The 17,983-nt window shown below is 42.9% G+C and overlaps 1 protein-coding gene across 1 annotated transcript in view; it reads right to left on the minus strand.

Moving 5' to 3' along the window:
- The window catches only part of FRAS1 (Fraser extracellular matrix complex subunit 1), a 402,680-nt gene extending 385,106 nt beyond the window's left edge, over nucleotides 1-17,574 (minus strand). Inside the window, exons 1-2 of the mRNA XM_087826788.1 lie at nucleotides 17,048-17,574; nucleotides 9,877-9,908 (exon numbers count right to left, since the gene is read on the minus strand). Coding sequence (XP_087682914.1) covers nucleotides 9,877-9,908; nucleotides 17,048-17,123 — 108 coding nt within the window. The 5' untranslated portion in view covers nucleotides 17,124-17,574. The remainder of the gene's footprint in view (nucleotides 1-9,876; nucleotides 9,909-17,047) is intronic.
- Nucleotides 17,575-17,983: the final 409 nt, after the last annotated feature.

Raw genomic sequence — 17,983 nt, forward strand, 5'->3', positions numbered from 1 at the left:
TAATTGTCATTTGATATTTACATATTATCTTTTAAAAAGTAAGTAAACTATGACAAGATTATACCATAAATTGTCATAAATGAGTGAAAGTTCTTTTCTAGGAGATATATACATATGCATATATAAATGTACTATGTACAAAATAAACATATATAGTTATAAACAGACAAATGGTAAACAAAAATGAGGTACTCGGTTGTAAGGCAATTTGGAGCAAAAATGACACAAACTTTTTTTTTTAAAGGTGGGAGGAATGTACAGTCTGGCCAAAAAAATTGAGATATATGATCACACATACAGTAGTCTGAAGAAATTAATATGGCTGCCAAGCTCAGTTGCACTTCCTAAATTCAAAACAAAGCATAAGATATGTGTTTGTTAATTTAAACATCTGTTCCTACTACAAGAATATGAATAAGAAAGGAAGCGCATACAGATTATTCATCAATAAAAGCACAAAATCTCTGACATTATCCCTCTCACACAAGGATTCTAAGATATAAATTCTCAAAAAGGAAGCTAGCACATCTGATTATGATGAACAATTTTAAAAACACAGCATGGAAAAAAGAATCATCTGAACCACCTAGAGCCCAATCCTCACCACCCAGCCCCCATGGGCACAAAATCGCTGCCTCTGAGGAGACGCAAGGAGCAACCAGTCCCCGTACAGCCCGGAGATCCCCTCTTCCTCCACACGGGCCTCCTTGGGCAGACATGCACAGCTCTAGCCTTCAGGCCACACAAGAAAGAACCCCAATCAGAAGGCCCCCGGGAAGGCCAAGCCAACACTGTCTCATTCCTGATACTGACTGTTAAGTCTCCACTGTGATACCGCTGGTTAAAAGACGCTTACCATTTCCCAAGGTTTATTCCAGCACCTAGCACTGTGATCATGGGCTACTGGTTTTCTGCAAATAAATAAATAAAGGTTTCTCCCCAGAATAAGTACATTTAAATAAAGAGGAGCTTCTCCACTTAAAAGCTTATTACTCAGTATTTAAAAATAAATGAAGGACCAGAGGTATTAAAAAATGATGAATTCTTGTTAAGCTATAACAAAAAACAGCAATATCCTACAATACCCAATAGTACTCTTAAGGGAAATTAAGGAATGGCTGGTTTTATTGCTTCCCCTCTGAGTATATCCACAGGATGCCAAGCAGTCCCCCACTGCTGAGGAGTTTAGGGTGTTTAATAGTAGCCACTGACCGAGATTTGCTAAGTGCTTAGGGGATCCTGGAGCACTTAATAGAGAAAGCTTCCAAATTTCGTCGCTTCTCTTCTTCATAAAACCTCTTGAGCATGTTGGTGAACACCGGAAAAAATGCAAGCCTGAGACACTTTTACTTCTGTGGGCTCTCTCTCTTGTGTTAGTCTCAAAAAAAGAAAACAATGCTATAGCACACCAATTTTTTAAAAGAACTCTAGCACTGAAGAGCTGTCTCCCTTCATCTTCTTTAAACCTAATAAATAAGGCTTACAGATTAGACCAGAGGTTCTCAACTTTTTTCCACAGCAACATAAGCAGTGGATAACAATCCCACAAATTTTTCAGACTTTGACAAAACACCAAAAGTATTTTGTAAAAATTTTAATGGACATAAATCAAAACCAAAATGAGATATCGCCTCATATCTGTTAAGTTGGCTACTAGTAAAGACAAAATAACAAGTGCTGGTGAGGATTTGGAGAAAAGGGAACCCTTATGTGCTGTTGGTGAGAATGGAAATCAGTACAGTCATATTGGAAAACAGTATGGAAGTTCCTTAAAAACATTAAAAATAGAACTGCCATATGATCCAGCAATTCCACTTCTGGGTATATATTCAAAGGAAACGAAATCAAGATCTTGAAGAGAAATCTACTCCCATGGTAATTTCAGCACTATGCACACAATAGCCAACATACAGAAACAACCTCACCCATTAACAGATGAATGGAAATACATACACACACACACATGCACACACACACACAATGGAATATTATTCAGCCTTAAAAAAGAAGGAAATTCTGCCATTTGCAATGACATAGACGGACCTGGAGGACATTATGCTAAGTGAAGCAAGCCAGATGCAAAAAGATAAATACCGCATGATCTCATTTCTATGTGAAATCTAAAATAGTTACACTCATAGAGCAGAGAATAAAATGGGGGTTTTCAGAGGCTGGGGGAAGATAAAAGAGGGAAATGTCAGTCAAGGAGTACAAGTTTCACTTACGCAAGATGAACAAGTTCTGAAGACCTAATGCACAACAGTATCACTATAGTTAATAATACTGGACTGTATACTTGCACTTTGCTAAGAGGGTAGGTCTTAAGTGTTCTTCCCACACACAAAAAGGAAACAGCAACTTAGTGAGGTGATAGATATATTTATTAGCCTGATTGTGGTGATTATTTCAAAATGTATACATATATCAAAACATCAAGTTGTACATCTTAACTATATACAATTTTTGTCAATTATACCTCAATAAAGCTGGAAAAAATGTACTGAAATATGTAAGATTGTTTGCTGGTGAGGGCTCAGGTATAACTCCACCCCTTTTCTTTATTTTTAATTAATTTTAGAGAGACAGGAAGGAAGAGAGAGAGAAACAGCAATTTACTATTCCACTTATTTATGTATTCCTTGGTTGATTCCTGTATGTGCCCAGACAGGAGACTGAACCTCCAATCTTGGCATATTGGGAGAACGCTCTAACCAACTGAGCTGCCTGGCAAGGGCTCCACCCCTTTTCTTATATTCAAGGAAACACGTCGAGCAATATGAGAGTAGCGTTGTAACAGAGATAACTGTTCAAATTATTTAAATTAACAATCAAATAGCAAACTCAAGTATTCTAACAAATTTCTTATGACCTTCCTCATAACTGCTAACACTACAATGAGCCTTCACCAGGGGTGAGAACCATCCATGAGACTATAATTCAAGTCTAAGCACTCAAGTATGTTAAGCATTTTAAAGCTCTAAAGCTGCATGGTCCAATATAGTACTCATGAGCCACAGGTGGCTATTTAAAATTTTAATTTTAATTAATTTTAAGCAAAATTTAAAATTCAGTTTCTCAGTGTCACTAGCCACATTTCAAGTACTCAATAAGCACATATGGGTCATGGGTCCCATGCTGGAAAGCCTCTATGGAACATTTCCATCAGCAGAGAAAGTTCTAGTGGATAGCACTGCACTGAGGAATCTTGGAGAGGATCTAATCTAACTCTCTCATTTTACAAATTTAGAAACTGAGACCTCATTTCACTCAAGCAATTTACTCAGTGCTACGTAGCTCATAATTACAGAGTCAGGACCCAAACCAAGACACCCTGGCCTTTATCACTGAGTCCTTTCCACTCTGACACTGTGTTGCCACCTAGGTGACATGAGTGCCGGTTCCTTGCCAAGCACAGTCTGAGTCCTTTCACATGCATGCTCTCAGCTGGTCTTCACATCAACCGTACGAGGAATATCATCCTCTGCATTAAATGCCCTGAGGACACACAGCAAGTATGTCGCATTACCCAGATTCAGACTCCAAAGCTGGGTCTTTCCACTGTCACACCATATAGAATGAACACGCCACGTGTTTAATTATCCTCGAAAATTTCTTTCTTTCTTTCAAGTGTGCCGTAAGTTAGTGCCTCATGACTCACTTTGTCAGAATTTATGAGCAAAAGTATTCCAAGTAGGAAAATCCAAACACTTAACACTTTTGGTCTAAGGAAGATGCATAGTTTTGTCCAAAATTTCTATTCATAACCACTTTATAGCAACAGTAACAGCAGCTGACCTTTACTAGGCATTGAAGGTCACTTAGCGCTGGGCTAAGGGCTCCGTGTTGATCTCCGTTAGCCTTCACAACAACCCTATGAGGTAAATAGTTCACCTCCATTTTACAGATGTAAAGACTGAGGTGAAGAGTCCATCCGCCCCCAGGAAGAGCCTAATTAAAGAACTGTTTGCTTGTGGTGATGCCAAAAGAAAGTGAATTCTTTTACTCATAGAATTGGGAAAGAGCAGAAGATAGGTGAAAACTTTGAAATACAACATGTATTTTCCTTCTCACATTCAATGCTCCAGTCACAGTTAAACATATTAAGTAGGTAGTTTTCCTCTGATGGGTTTATGATTCAACACAGTCACACTCTCTCCTCCACAAGGGCTGACTTTAGAGAAATTCCTGAGAGCCTGGAGGTGCAGGGGGTATTGCAGGGTAGGAAACACACCCCAAAGTAGAGTAGCCAGTGTTTCTCACAGTACAGGACCTTCCTGGGTATTTGAGTCCCTTCAGGTAATTTCTGACATGAGGAATGGAAAGAAAGGTATCCTGAAGATAGTGTTAAAGAAGGGAGAAGAGAGACAGCTGAAGTCAGTACATAAGTGAGAGACAGCTTCATGTGGCTTAGAATGAGCTTCGTTAATAATGACACTGAAATGTAAACTATCTGCAAACGAGTGCCAGTGATGAAAGTGAAGAGAAACGGAAAGGTATTAAGAAAGCGACTCCTCTTTGACCGCTTTTAAGAGTCAAAAACCTGGGATCTGAGTTTTCAGCTAAAGAGGGAAGGGCATGGCCCACTTGGAGCTCAGGTAATTGGGTGAATGAACTGATGGAGGGCCGTGGGGGTTCCTGGAGGAGCCTGGGGTGCTAAAGGGGATGGGGCTGCTCCTTACCTGGTCGGTTCCCACGGCCTCGGGTACAGCTGACTAGCCTCCAGCTGACTCAGCCCTGGTGGGGCTGCCCTCCCAGGTGAGACCTAACTGATTCCAGACCCTTAATTAAATTACAATCAAGTGAATTCTTTCGCAAAAGATATTTTGAAATACATATGAAAAATCTAGGCAAAAAGCCTATAAGACTGCAACCATCAGCACTGCTGTAAAATTTTAAGACGGATAAACACTGCTGAGTTGTTGGGTTTATTAACCAAATGACTCAGAATGTCACCGCTAGTCCATTCAGCTGTCAAAAGTTGGGAAACACAATATATTGTTGGGAATGTGTGAGTGTGTATGTGATCATATATTTTTAAGATGGAATAACCCCCTAAGTGTTCCCTGCATAGCGTGTGAATGGACACGCTAGCACAGGCGAGCCTCGGTGAGGTGGAAAGGGGTTAGCTAGGGACAGCTGGCTTTTGAGGGTCAGGACAGAGACTGGCAGAGACAACTGCATGGCAGGTGCAGCAGGGAAGGGATGGGCACATAAGACTGACGGTGAAATAAGCTAGTTGTGTTCAGAGACAACAAGCAGGCTGACTTGGCTGTGAGAAACGGTATGCTCAGTGGAATGGCTTCAGAGCCAGAACTGAGTTGGAACCTGCTCTTCCTCCAGCACTGACCAGCTGTGTAATTTTGGGCAAGTCATATAGGCTTCCTGAGGCTCAGTTTTCTTATCTATAAAGTAAAGACAAAATCCATTTCCTGGGACTGTGGAGAGTATGAAATTCACAGTAGATGCTTAATAACTATCCCTCCCTCTTCTTCTTGGTTGGTAAAGAGGAGTGGGTTAGGGTGGAAAAGCACGTGCGAGGCACGCATCTGGGAGTCTTCCCCACATTATCTTCTTACTCTACAAAAACTCTCTAGGAGAGGCTTTACTCACCTCATTTCAGAGAGGAGGTGAAAGAGATTCGGGAAGGTCATGTAACTTGCTCAAGGTCACAGAGGAGGAAGAATTGAAACGAGGACCATGAATGTTGCACTACACGTGGCAACTTCCTAGGCAACTGAAAAGGTATCAGTGGAAGGAAGCCTCACAAGATAGGCTGAGAGTTGGCAACTAGCAGCTGGTGCCTAGATCAGGGTACTCATTTGCTTGGTATGTTTTATGGAATTCTTCCAGGTAAAGCTCATGCTTTGCCATTTTGAATCAGACCCACTCTCCACTTCTGGTTACTCTCCTGAGAAACGAATGAAGCTCAAGAACTTCACATTCTTGTCCCATTTTCCTCACCTAGAAGATGGAGAGTTTGGACTACATGATCTCTGAAGTCATCCCTCGCTCTAAAATGCATGTGGGTAGAATCTACAGTGTTTGGGACAGGGACACCACACCACCATCCTCAGAGCCAGCTCCCAACTGTAAAGCCTCTTATAGTACAAATCCTCTCACCCAATGAGTTGTTTAATCAGAGAATTCTAGAATAGTATATCAATGCTCTTAAATTCTTTATTTTAATTCAAAATACATAAATATACATTCATTCAATCGTATTGATATGTGGCTTTCTTTAATCAATTATGCAGACAATTAACTATCTTCAAAATACATTATGTCCATTTCCAGTGTGAAGTTCCTTAAAATGGGAAAAAAAAAAACTTAAAGTGGTTGCAAATAAATCCAAATGCAGAATCTCTGGATTTTTGTGTTTTTCCCCAATCTTTTATAATTGTTTCTCTCACGCTTAATATGACAGCAAATTTTTAGTGACTCACCTCTATGGAGTCTTTTAAAGTATTCAACATAGTTTCCCTAGAAACAAGAATGCTATTTCTTTTCACATTTACATTTCAGCAGTTTAATTAAACAGTAAGTCAGATTTTGTCATTCTGCTCTAGCTCCTCTGATGGCTCACCCACCTTATTGAAATGACAGGCCCCACATGCTCTGGCCCTGCCCACCTCTCTGACTTCATCTCCTGCCATCCTCCCCCTTGGTCATGCACTCCAGTCACTCTGATCTCCACACACTTCTTCAAATGGCCAAGTAAGCTTCCACTTCAGGCTTCACACTTGCTGTTCCCCCTTCTCTGGAGTTCTCTTCTGCTGGATAGCTAGGGAGCTCACTCTTATAATCAGGTGTTTGCTCAAATGTCACCTTCTTAATGAGGCCTTCCCTACCACCCTATTTCAAGTAGCCATCCCTTCCCCCATTCAGCCTTTTCTACCCTATATTGTTTTACTCCACAACACTTATCTGGCATACTATATATTTTACTCATTAGAATTGGAGCTTCATGAGGGCCAGGGTTTTGTTTGTTTGTTCACTGATGCATTCCTAATGCCTAGAATAGCAGGTCCAGTTGTCCCTCAATAATAATAATCTTCAATACACTAACTGAAATGAATAATAATTTACAGAGAATCAACAATAGAGTAGATAAAGCTGAGAATCAAATCAGCAATTTAGAATATAAGGAAGCAAATAACACTCAATCAGAACAGAAAAAAAAAATCTAAAAATATGAGGACAGTGTAAGAAGTCTCTGCAATAACTTAAAGTGTACCAACATTTGCATCATGGGGGTCGCAGAAGAATAAGAGAGAGAACAAGAAATTGAAAGCCTATTTGAAAAAATGATAAAAAAGTTCCCTAACTTGGTAAAGGAAACAGACATACAAGTCCAGGAAGTGCAGATAGTCCCAAACAAGATTAAACCCAAAGAGGCCCAGACCAAGACACATCATAATTAAAATGCAAAAGGTTAAAGACAAAGAGAGAATCTTAAAAGCAGAAAGAGAAAAGCAGGCAGTTAGTAGTTACCTACAAGGAACTCCCATAAGACTGTCAGCAGATTTCTCAACAGAAACTCTGCAGGCCAGAAGGGACTGGCAACAAATATTCAAAGTGATGAAAAGCAAGGACCTACAACCAAGATTATTCCACACAGCAAAGCTATCATTTAGAATTAATTGAAGGCCAGATTAAGAGCTTCCCACAAGAAAAAGCTAATGAATTCATCACCACCAAACCAGTATTACTTGAAATGTTAAAGGGTATTCTTTAAGAAGAAAAAAAAAAGATTAAAAATACAAACAATAAAGTGGCAATAAATACATATCTATCAGCAATCGAATCTAAAAAACAAAATAAATGAACAAGCAGAACAGAAACAGACCCATAGAACACTTGGTTGTCAGATGGGAGGGGCGTTAGGGGAATGAGTGATAAAGGTGAAGGGATTTAGAAGTACAAATGGGTTGTTACAGAATAGTCATGGGGACGTAAAGTACAGCATAGGGAATATAGTCAATAATATTCTAATAACTATATATGGTGTCAGATGGGTGTGAGATTTATTGGATGATCACTTCCTAAGTTACATAATGTCTGTCATTGGAGTGTATACCTGAAACTAATATAATATTGTATGTCAACTATAACTGGAAAATAAAAAATGATAAATAATAATAATCTTTGTTACTGCACTAAGTGTATTGCCTTTCTGATTGAATTGTATAACTACAATTGCAATGATTTCAGGCTTGAGGAAGTTTAGGAACAAAAGTAGCAGAGTCTTGGTAAACCAAGGAGCCAACTAGAGGGGTCAGGATTGTGCTCGTGCACTAGAGCACAGCCAACTAGCCCTGGGCAGCCATGAACCTTGGGATCAGCCAGGGCATGGAAAGGAGGGGAGCAAGATCATCTGTTAAATACAAATGGACTACACAGCCTCTCCTTTAACTTAATCAAATTGATGTCTCCAACTACTTGATGCTTTCATATTGAAATGTATAGTAACACACAGCAATGTCAAATATACAAGAGAGCCTAGCCACTTTTCTTCAGATAAAGGCAGACAACAGAAGAAAGATGGGTTGTTTTTAAGTCAATTACCTTTAGCAAATTTCTTAATCTTTCTCTCATCCTTGGTTGTTCATTAAAAAGGGGGAAGGTGTAAACTAATATGTGGCCTGCTTATGTCATCGGTTTATTGTAAGTATCAGATGGATCAACAGCTATGAAAATATACTGAAAAATTATGAAACACTCTATACAATAAGCAACACTCTTTGCATTAACATGGATAACCCACTTGTCTATAATAGCTACTATAGCTCCCCAAAACTGATGATGTACTTTATAGCACATTGATTTTAAAATGAGTCCTAAAATGTGTTAAAGAATAAACAGCAGGAAAAGTAGGTTTTTAAGGGCATGAAATGAGAAAGACAGGGAAAATGGCTTTCTCCTGATTCTTTAATAGAAAAATATAAAGAAGAAAAAATATCCCTCAAATCTCCAGTTACTGTATTACATAAAGTTCAGATTCAAGAATATTACTATAAACACCTACAATTATCCAGACTCGGATATTTCAGATATTTCTCATCTATTTCAACACCACAAGGATAATCCAAGATGACTTATTAATATCAGACATGTCAACAGCGAGTTGTGATGGAAAGGAGCAAACCCATTCCAACCATTTCAGTTCTGTTTTTATTACAGCATTTATTAAACCAGGATAAAAAAGTGGTGAAGAATGACTTGTCACACCATTTATTAGAGTTGATGGAGCATAGACAGTTTTTTCAATAAGGCTTTAACACACTGTTATGCACCATAGTACATTATTAATGAAAAGAAATGCATAAGACTTGCCTCAGCTTTTCCCCCCAAGTCATCCTGCCTTTAAATTCAAAATCAATTCTACTCCACTCATGGCAAAGTTTCAGCAATAAAATGTTAATTTGTTTGTTGTTTACTGGATCTTAAATTTCTAATTCAAAGCAACAGTCAAGAATCTTCCACATTGCACTCAATTTAATAATCATACCTTTTTTGGAGGGGCTTCAAAAGGAGAGGCAAATGCAACAGGAAGATAAACAAGTTGTGCCCTAGTGCATGTCTGATAAGAGAATGGGACCTAATTTTCTCTCCGATTGAAAAAACACAAAGGAATGCAAATTGGGCGGTGGGTGTTTGTACTTCTCTCCTAATACCTGAGTATCCGAATGGAACTAATTCACTCTGAAAAGGTATTAAGTAATTGAGTATGATTGTCCCAGGATAAGGGATAATCCTCAAACTGTGAAGGAAAATAAACATAGTTTAGAACGACAGGGTCACCTCACTCATTCAGTAACCTCAGTCAAGCATTTTACATCCAAAAGAAATACACCAAAAATATTAAGAATGACCTACCGCCAACAAGGAACCCTGATAGACACAAGCACCTGTGGAGAAAAACAAAACAAGAATTAAAAGGGATGCATAGCAAGCCAACTGGCACCGCCCCGGCAGACTTACGGGAATACTGCATCTATATGTATCATAATCAGCAAACTGCCCTTTCTAAAATCTTTAAAACTTCAGCATTCTGGCCCTCGGGAAATAACCTCATACGCCAAAATAAGATTTCTTGGATACACATGAGGAAAAGCATCATTAAAACTTAGTATTTGAGTTTTAAAATAAATGCATTTAAAAAGGCATGCTATAAATATAGTGTCTATTTTCACTTGTGATAAATCAGCAAAGCCTCCACAATCCAGTCCCAGTTGATTTATCCAGGCTTCTCGGCCACTCTTTGCTTATACAAGTTCTCTCCAGTCCCACCCAAGAGGCCAACTTAGGATCCTGTGATAATGCTTTCATATCTCAGTGCCTTTGTTCATCAGCGTTACCAGCAGGGGATACATTTGGTCTATCTGAGTTCACTGAACGTGACCCCATCTCCTTCAGCTTTCCAGTCCATAGGATTATGCCCTTTCTCCCTTGAGCCCATAGAGCTTTGTGTCTGCATCACCGGTTTGTGAATTCATGCCTGCGTACCTTCTTCTGACAGCCTTGCTGAGGATGTGGAACTGTTGCGTCTACTCCCTGCCTGTACATAGACTCTTAGGACAGGGGCTCCTTCTACTGTTTTCCCTAACTTTTCACACAGTAGGCATCCACTTAGGTATCTGGCTGATTACCCACTTCATGCCTTTAACACAATATGTTCCTCTTTAGGGATATTAAAACATTTTCTAGAAGAGTGGTGTAGACTGTAGTTATTTGAAAAGAGCTCTTCTATTGAGCTCCTGACTTCCAAGGCTCTTTTCACCCTCTCTGCACTCAACTTTTTTTCTAATGGGCTGGTGATAAACTAATATATCTTTATAGTTTCTGCTCATTACGCAGCAAAAAAAACAAACAACAGATGATTTGCTTCTAAACAGAAAAGTAGGCTGAATTTAAATGGGACAGCCTATATATTTTGAATAATTAGTGTATCATAAAATAAATCTTTTCTAAGTTTTATATTTGAAAATTGTGAAATTACAATGCTAATTTACAAAAACATACACACACATTCCCAACCAATTTTTAAACAGCACAACAGGTAGTGACTTAACCTAGAAACATGCAGGTAGTGTGCTAACAGCTACTCTCTCAGAAACTGAGGCTCAAACAGACTGGAATAGCAAAGGCACATCTTGACAACCTGCCACACTTGGGTGTCCAAAAAGGGAAGGACACATTTTACTGCAGTGCTTGGCCTCTAACGGATCATTCATGAAGTCTCAAAAATATTAACTTCTCAGGAAAGGATTGGTCTCCCTTAATCTCCAATAATGGAATTAAGAGCAATCTTCAACAAAAATGAGATGACTGTTTACACTTGGCGTTTGAGTCGAAGATCTCTGTGGGTAAATTTATTGAAATAAAACTTCTGTGCCCTTGACATTCAAATAAGAATCACTTGAGATAAAAACCTTGGGATCAATTGACTTATTTTTCTTTAAGAAATTCTGTTCCCAAGACTTAGTATTTCAGTCTATGGTATGGCATAAAAAAGGATATATATTCAGATATTATATATGCATATGCAGGGTGGGGCAAAAGTAGGTTTACAGTTGTTCATATGGAAAATAATACAATAATTAATAGATAATAATATAAGAATAAATTCTGTGTTTTGCACACTCACAACTATAAACCTACTTTTGTCCCACCCTGTATATAAAATAATCATATATAGCTCAAATAAATATTCAATTTCTAAATTAAATGGACATATTTAATTCTCATGTTTAAAACATAAAGATCAACACTTAGGTACAATTTAACAAAATTTAACCTTTAGTATAAACAACAAAATGTAACCATTAGAATAAGACCATCCTCAAATAATTTCATTGCCCTCCTCCATAGCATTTCCTTATAAAAGCCAATATCTTTTCAAAGCTCCAAAAGAAATCAAGTATCTTAAGAGTACCCACGTTTTAAAACCCACTTCTGGAGGTTTTAGATGGATATTATAATCTCACTGTAACATTAAAAAAATAAAGCAGCACTGAGTGTGTGGCACCATATACACACTTGGTTAAGCCAAACATCTGCTAGGGACTCAAGTCAAAAATGATATGTAACTGCTGATAAATTCCATCATTAGAAAAAGGAAATAACTCAATTTAGGTCACTCCATGATGTACAATTCCAAAAGAAGTAAGCTTTGCCCTCTGAGGGTTTTCCTAAAACAGCACAGCTCTACCCGGAAGGCAGCTACACAAATGAGTCTCCATTAACACAGCTTCCAAAAATCTCATTTCTACTCTCTAGAGAAAATAAAGCATTCCAGTGATACCCAGGCCTAGCAAACATTTATCACCACCCATGGCCAGCAGTCCTCCAAGCAGCATATTTCCCCCACACTAGCTCACACACTTCACCCCCAGCAGCGGACGAAGCAGGGGGGCCTGCTGGCATCGGCTGCTGGGGCAGCTTCGGGTTCTGACCTAGAGCAGGGGCCTTTTCCATCATGGATCAACTCACATAATATGGAAAACAAAAGTACTCCACTCATCACTTTTTCTCTTAAGGAGCACTGGAATGATTGCGGCTCTGTCTGAGGTTTAAATTTACGACTTTATTTGAACTTTAAAAGAAACTCCTCAAGGTGAATTCTGACAGATGGTGCACATCTAAAAGGAGAAACATATCTTCTTCAAGGGAAAACAGGGAAAGTCAGACTACAGAGCTGGAGTTCTCTGACCAAGAACTCTGCCAGTTTCGGGACACTGAGTACAGCTGAGAAGCTAGCTAACTTAATTTCTAAGCCCTGTGAGGAAGTGCAGGAGTGTTGCAGGGTGACGCGGTCATCTGCGCCAAGGAAGCTGAGCTCCCGAGACCTTCCTCCCAGGCGGCTGGCTCCCTTCTTGCAGGTTACAGAGGTGAAATGTTGCTTCAGATTCATTTAAATAAGTAAATGTCTGTTTAAGCCCTTTTGCACAGTATAATGTACTCCTATTTGAAATCTAAAGTTTTCAGAGAAAATGTGAGATATAATTTGCACCAGTATTTATAGTCTATTCACTCTAGAAACTGTATCTGGTAAACTAAGTAAATTAGAGAAGTCAAATCCAAGGGCCACAAAATGTCAGACCCATTAGTTCAAAGGAAATGTGACAGATATGACCGTAAGATATGAAGAGATCTGGAGAGCGTGGCATCACACAAACATGACTCATTAGGAACAAGCAGCCACCAGCTGCCATTTAAATGTTCGGGCTTTATGTTGTGCTGTAACTCAGGATACGGCTTGTACACTGTGGAACAGTAAAAACAATCACTTTCTGGACTGACAGGACCGCTCACATCCTGATTATTGTTGGTCAGGATTCAGATCAATTAATAAAGTAGCTAAAATGAAAATGGGCCAACTGTTTCTGAGCCATTCTAAGATTTGGTGCATGGCTCCAACTTTGCCATGTGGAAGTCCCCTCCCCTCTCCTGAGCCACGTGGTGGAGAGCTCTATGACTACTTGTGCCTGAGTAAAACTGAGTGATACTCCCACTCGAGTCCATACAGTGAATACAGGTGGCTGTGCCCTTACTAAATAATGTATATGCAGTGGGCAACACCCAAAATCCAATCCCCAGAGAAGAAATATAATATAATGGAATTAAGACCCTATGACCACACACCACCTCCTTATTTCCACTAGCAGGTAGCTGCCAAAGCCAAAAGATGCAAAGATGCAATTATTCAATACCGGAAAACCCACCAAGGACCAATGTTCACATAACCCTACTGCTACATTATGGTATTAACAATTTCTGAATATTTAAACTCCTAAGGGCAGATATTATTATTTTATGTCCGTATCACCCTAACAGAAATAACCTGGCACATAAGCTCTCAATAAAGATTTGTGAAAGAATGAAGAGATAGACTATTTTTCCCAGCCAATGTCTTCTCTTCCTTAATACTGAGTTTTAAGCATTGAGTCTTACACAAAAGGAACTCTCCGGCTAAGAGGAACCAAATATGCTAATACACCCTTAAGTAAAACACACTATCAACTGATCCTTTTCAGTGCATTTGGTTAATGACATGTAAAGGAAAAGCCTGGAAGATTGTGGGATTAGCAGAAGTCATGTGGGGAATGATGGGACACAGGCTAGAACTCAGTTCTCTTAACCTCCAATTAAACAGTCTTTTCCTATCCCCAAGCCCACATGTTCTATCTAGTGTAAGTTCACAGGACTTCCCTGTCAACATAACTCAAGATGCGCTTCTCCAGAAAATGCCATGGCAGAACTTGTCTGACTCAGAAAGCAGCCATGTTTGCTAGAAGTTTCTCTATAACATCTTAATTTTATAAAGCTCTCAAATCATAGTAGTTTGTCAGTGTGGCAATATAAGACAATGTAAATTATCATTGCCAATAATTCATTTTTCTTTTAATAATTAAAATAAAATTCAGAATGAGAAAGTTGCAACTGACCACAAAATAAGACAGCAAATATTGATTTCCCCCACCCCTCTATGCTGGATGATTAGCAGAAGTACTTTAGAACTATCACTTCTTCAACTTCTGCATTTGGTAAATGACTGAACCACAACCCAAAGAAGTTAGGTGATTCATTCAAGGTCACAGAGCATCTTACCGTCCAAGCCAGTCCATCTTAATTCACAAGAATGTGATCTGGCAATAGTCGTTCATCTGACCAACATTTTTTAGTACCTATTGTATAGTAGGAGCTGAGTTGGAGATATAAAAATAACTAGGACCCATCCTAAGCTCTCAGTGTGTGCACAGCTAAGTGAGGAAGGCAGAAACCACGCCTTTATTAACAACAATTGTATAATTATTAACTGGTATACTAGAAGTATGTATGACATGCTCTCTGAGCACTGAGAGGAAAACATAAATTCTGCCATGGCCTAGTCAGCCAAAGTGTCACAGAGTACGTCACACCAAGAGCAGCACACACGTGAATGCTTCCTTTCCATTTTTAAAAATCATTGCCAAGGATAGTAAGAAAAACTTGAGGAAATCTCTAAGACACTTAGCTTTCCACCCTTGCTTTCAATGCTCTTATTTCTAAGAGAAAAAGGAAAAAACCCTGAGACACCCAAATCAAAGGTCTCATCTGATGACAGCTAATATTTTGGTTGTCGAACCGATATCACTTTAATTAATTAAATGAGATAAAGTATGTGAAGCACTTACTTAGAATAGTGCCAGGCAAGTAATATGTGCTCAATAAATGTCCATATTCATTCATTATTCGATAAGCATCATTATGGCCTGGGTGGAAACTCTCAGACATCAATCCAACTTGTAAAATGATTCTAGAATGCTCTGAAGATGGGGTGAAACACTAAGAAGCAAGGTTTCCACAAAATCTTTGGAGGAATAGCGCCCCTTTTGCCCTGCACTCTTCCTCCCCCATCAAAAGACTGGAGTTTCTTAAACTTTGCCCAATATATCAACCAATCTTCCAAAGAGTGAACCCTGCAGGCTCTTAATAATAATGGCTTTTGTAATTCAAGAGATTTGGTTTTGTAAAACTGCCTCATTCCAACTGCCCCCTGGTGAGCTATCTGGGAAAGATAGCACATTTTCTGCGCTGCTGGGATTTGGTTCTGAGTAAGAAACTGCCATCGCCAAGGGATAACGTAATTTTCCTAAGTCTCAAGTTCAGGTTTGGGTGGCGAGGATCCACTCTCCCATCTGGTTTATTATCATAATTAAGCCCTGTAAGTTTTATTTTTTTTGAAGTATGCACGGGCGCGCGCGCGTGCACACACACACACACACACACAGTAAAGACATGTTTCCACAGGTTATGCCCCGTGTGAGGGGAGGCTGCTCAGGGCCCAGGCGCGCTCTTCGCGGGGATCGAACACATCCGACCTCCGTCCCGGGAAGGTGCGGGCAGGCGGCGCCGGCACCCGGGAAAGTCCAAGGCTAAGCCACCTTCTCCCGGGAAATAGCAAGGAAAGGGCAGCTGCCCGGTGGCTGCAGGGCGACCCGAGGCAGGGCTCTGTCCCCCCCGGGGCCTGCCGCTGTCCCCAGTCCCGCGCCCGGGCTCGGGCCCCGCGGCGGGCGCCAGGGCTGGGAAGGCGCCTCGCCCCGCCCCGCCCCGCCCCGCCCCCGCCGCCGAGGCTGCGGCTGGGACCGCGCGGGGCAGGTGAGCGCTCCTTCCCGCAGCTGGATGAATAATGAATGGAGCGAGGGGAAGCGGGCCGAGGCTCCAGCCGCCTCCCTCCCAGGCCACCGGCTCCCCGCTCCCCCCCCCCCCCCCCCCCCCCCCCCCCGCGCTGAGCGGCGGCTCGGAGCAGGTGGGAGCCGGGGAGCCTCGGGTCCCCGGGCCCGCCTCCCACGGCCCCCACATCTTGAGCTCTTTATTGATCCATTTATTGCCTTGCGCCCAGACTGCCGCTGCTATCATGGCGACAACAACCCCACCGTCTCCTTCTTTCTCTCCCGCAGCTTCAGGGTTTTCCCCGGAGGTCTGAGCCCCGGAGGAAAACGGGAAGGCGGGGGGCGAAGCGAGGGAAGGGAGCGAAACTTATTAACCACTTGTTTTCCGGGCGGGCGCCCGCGCCCCGGCACGGGGGAGATTCCTCTCGGCGCCGTAGAGCTGCCTGCGTCCGGAGAGTTACCAAACCTTCCCCCGACGCTACCGGGACACTTACAGGCACCAGGAGGGCGGGGGCGCCCGGTCTTTAAGGTGCCGACTGTACGTTTCGTAGGCGCGGAAAGAAGTATTTTTACACAGGTAGGAGCCACAGCTCGCTCCGCACCTGCGCGCCGAGCAGTTGCCTTCCACTGGGGGCAGCGGGAAACGGGGGAGAGAATCCCGTTTCAGAGACTCCCCCAGCCAGGCACCCGCCCGCCCACAGGCACTTGGGCAGAGCGGGAGGCGGCGGCCGCTTGTGGCCCGAATGCAGAGCAATCCGTAGAAGTCTCGGGAAGAGCCCACTCCAGTTCCACTCCCACCCACCCATCCCCAGAAAACTTCCTTCCGACCCACAATACCCCAAGCCCGCTGGGTTTGTTAACCAGCGCGGACACACACACAGCGCCGCTCTCACCTTCGGAACGACGAGGCAATACTGCAAATTCTGCCAGTGCCAGGGCCACCCCGAGCCACGCTCTGAAGACACCCATCGCCGCCTCGGCACCCACGCTGGAGGAGCCCAGCCTTCAGCATCCGAGAACCTGCTCGCGGCCAAAACGCTGGCTCCCGCGCCACGGACCCGGGCGCACCGAGGGCGGGGGGCGGCGGGCGAAGGGCGGTTACCTCCTGGAGAGGAGGCGCGGGACTGGTGGAGAGCTAGACTCGCATCAGCCCCGAGGCGCCGGGGGGCGGGGGATCCGATTCCCTCGCCGCCCCGCTCCCCAGCAGGCGGGACGCCGACGCGGGCTGGGCTTGGGGCAGGCAGAGTGCTGTTCTCCGCGGAGGTCTCGCCGGAAAGTTGCGGGTCACCGGCTGACCGGATCTCCCATCATCTCCCTCAGGCCTGACCCTTCCGCTCCCAGGTCCCCCACCGTGGAGATCCCCGCGTCCGTTCGTTTGCAGCCGCTTTTGAAAGTTCGCTTGACCCTCTACGTTGGCGCTTCTTCGGCAGCGGGGGTCGCCAGGAGCCCGGAAGGACCCACCCACCCCTCCGCGGGGCGCCGCTCCCGGGAAACTTTGCGCTGCGCTGCGGGCGGCTCCGGGGACTCGCGGGCGCTGCAGCCGCCCGGCGCCGGCTCGGGCTGCGCTCCCTGCAGCAGGGGGCTCCGAGGCTTCCCAGGAAAGACCGGGCAGGCGCGGGGGCGCTGCTGCTGCTGCTGCTGCTGGCCTCGCCCCGACCCCCGCGCGGGGAGCAGCTCTGCGGCGCCGCTCGCTCCGCGCCGGCAGCCGCCTCCGCACTGAGCGCCGCGGCGCTGGTGTGCGGGGTCCAGGTGTGATCACGGGAGTGGGGGAGGAGCCATGATTTTAAACGCACGGAGGAAAGAGCTACAGGGGCTGGAAAGAACCCCGG

Source organism: Miniopterus natalensis, chromosome 1 (genome assembly GCF_054644295.1).
Source record: "Miniopterus natalensis isolate mMinNat1 chromosome 1, mMinNat1.hap1, whole genome shotgun sequence".
NCBI classification, from domain to species: Eukaryota; Metazoa; Chordata; class Mammalia; order Chiroptera; family Miniopteridae; genus Miniopterus; species Miniopterus natalensis.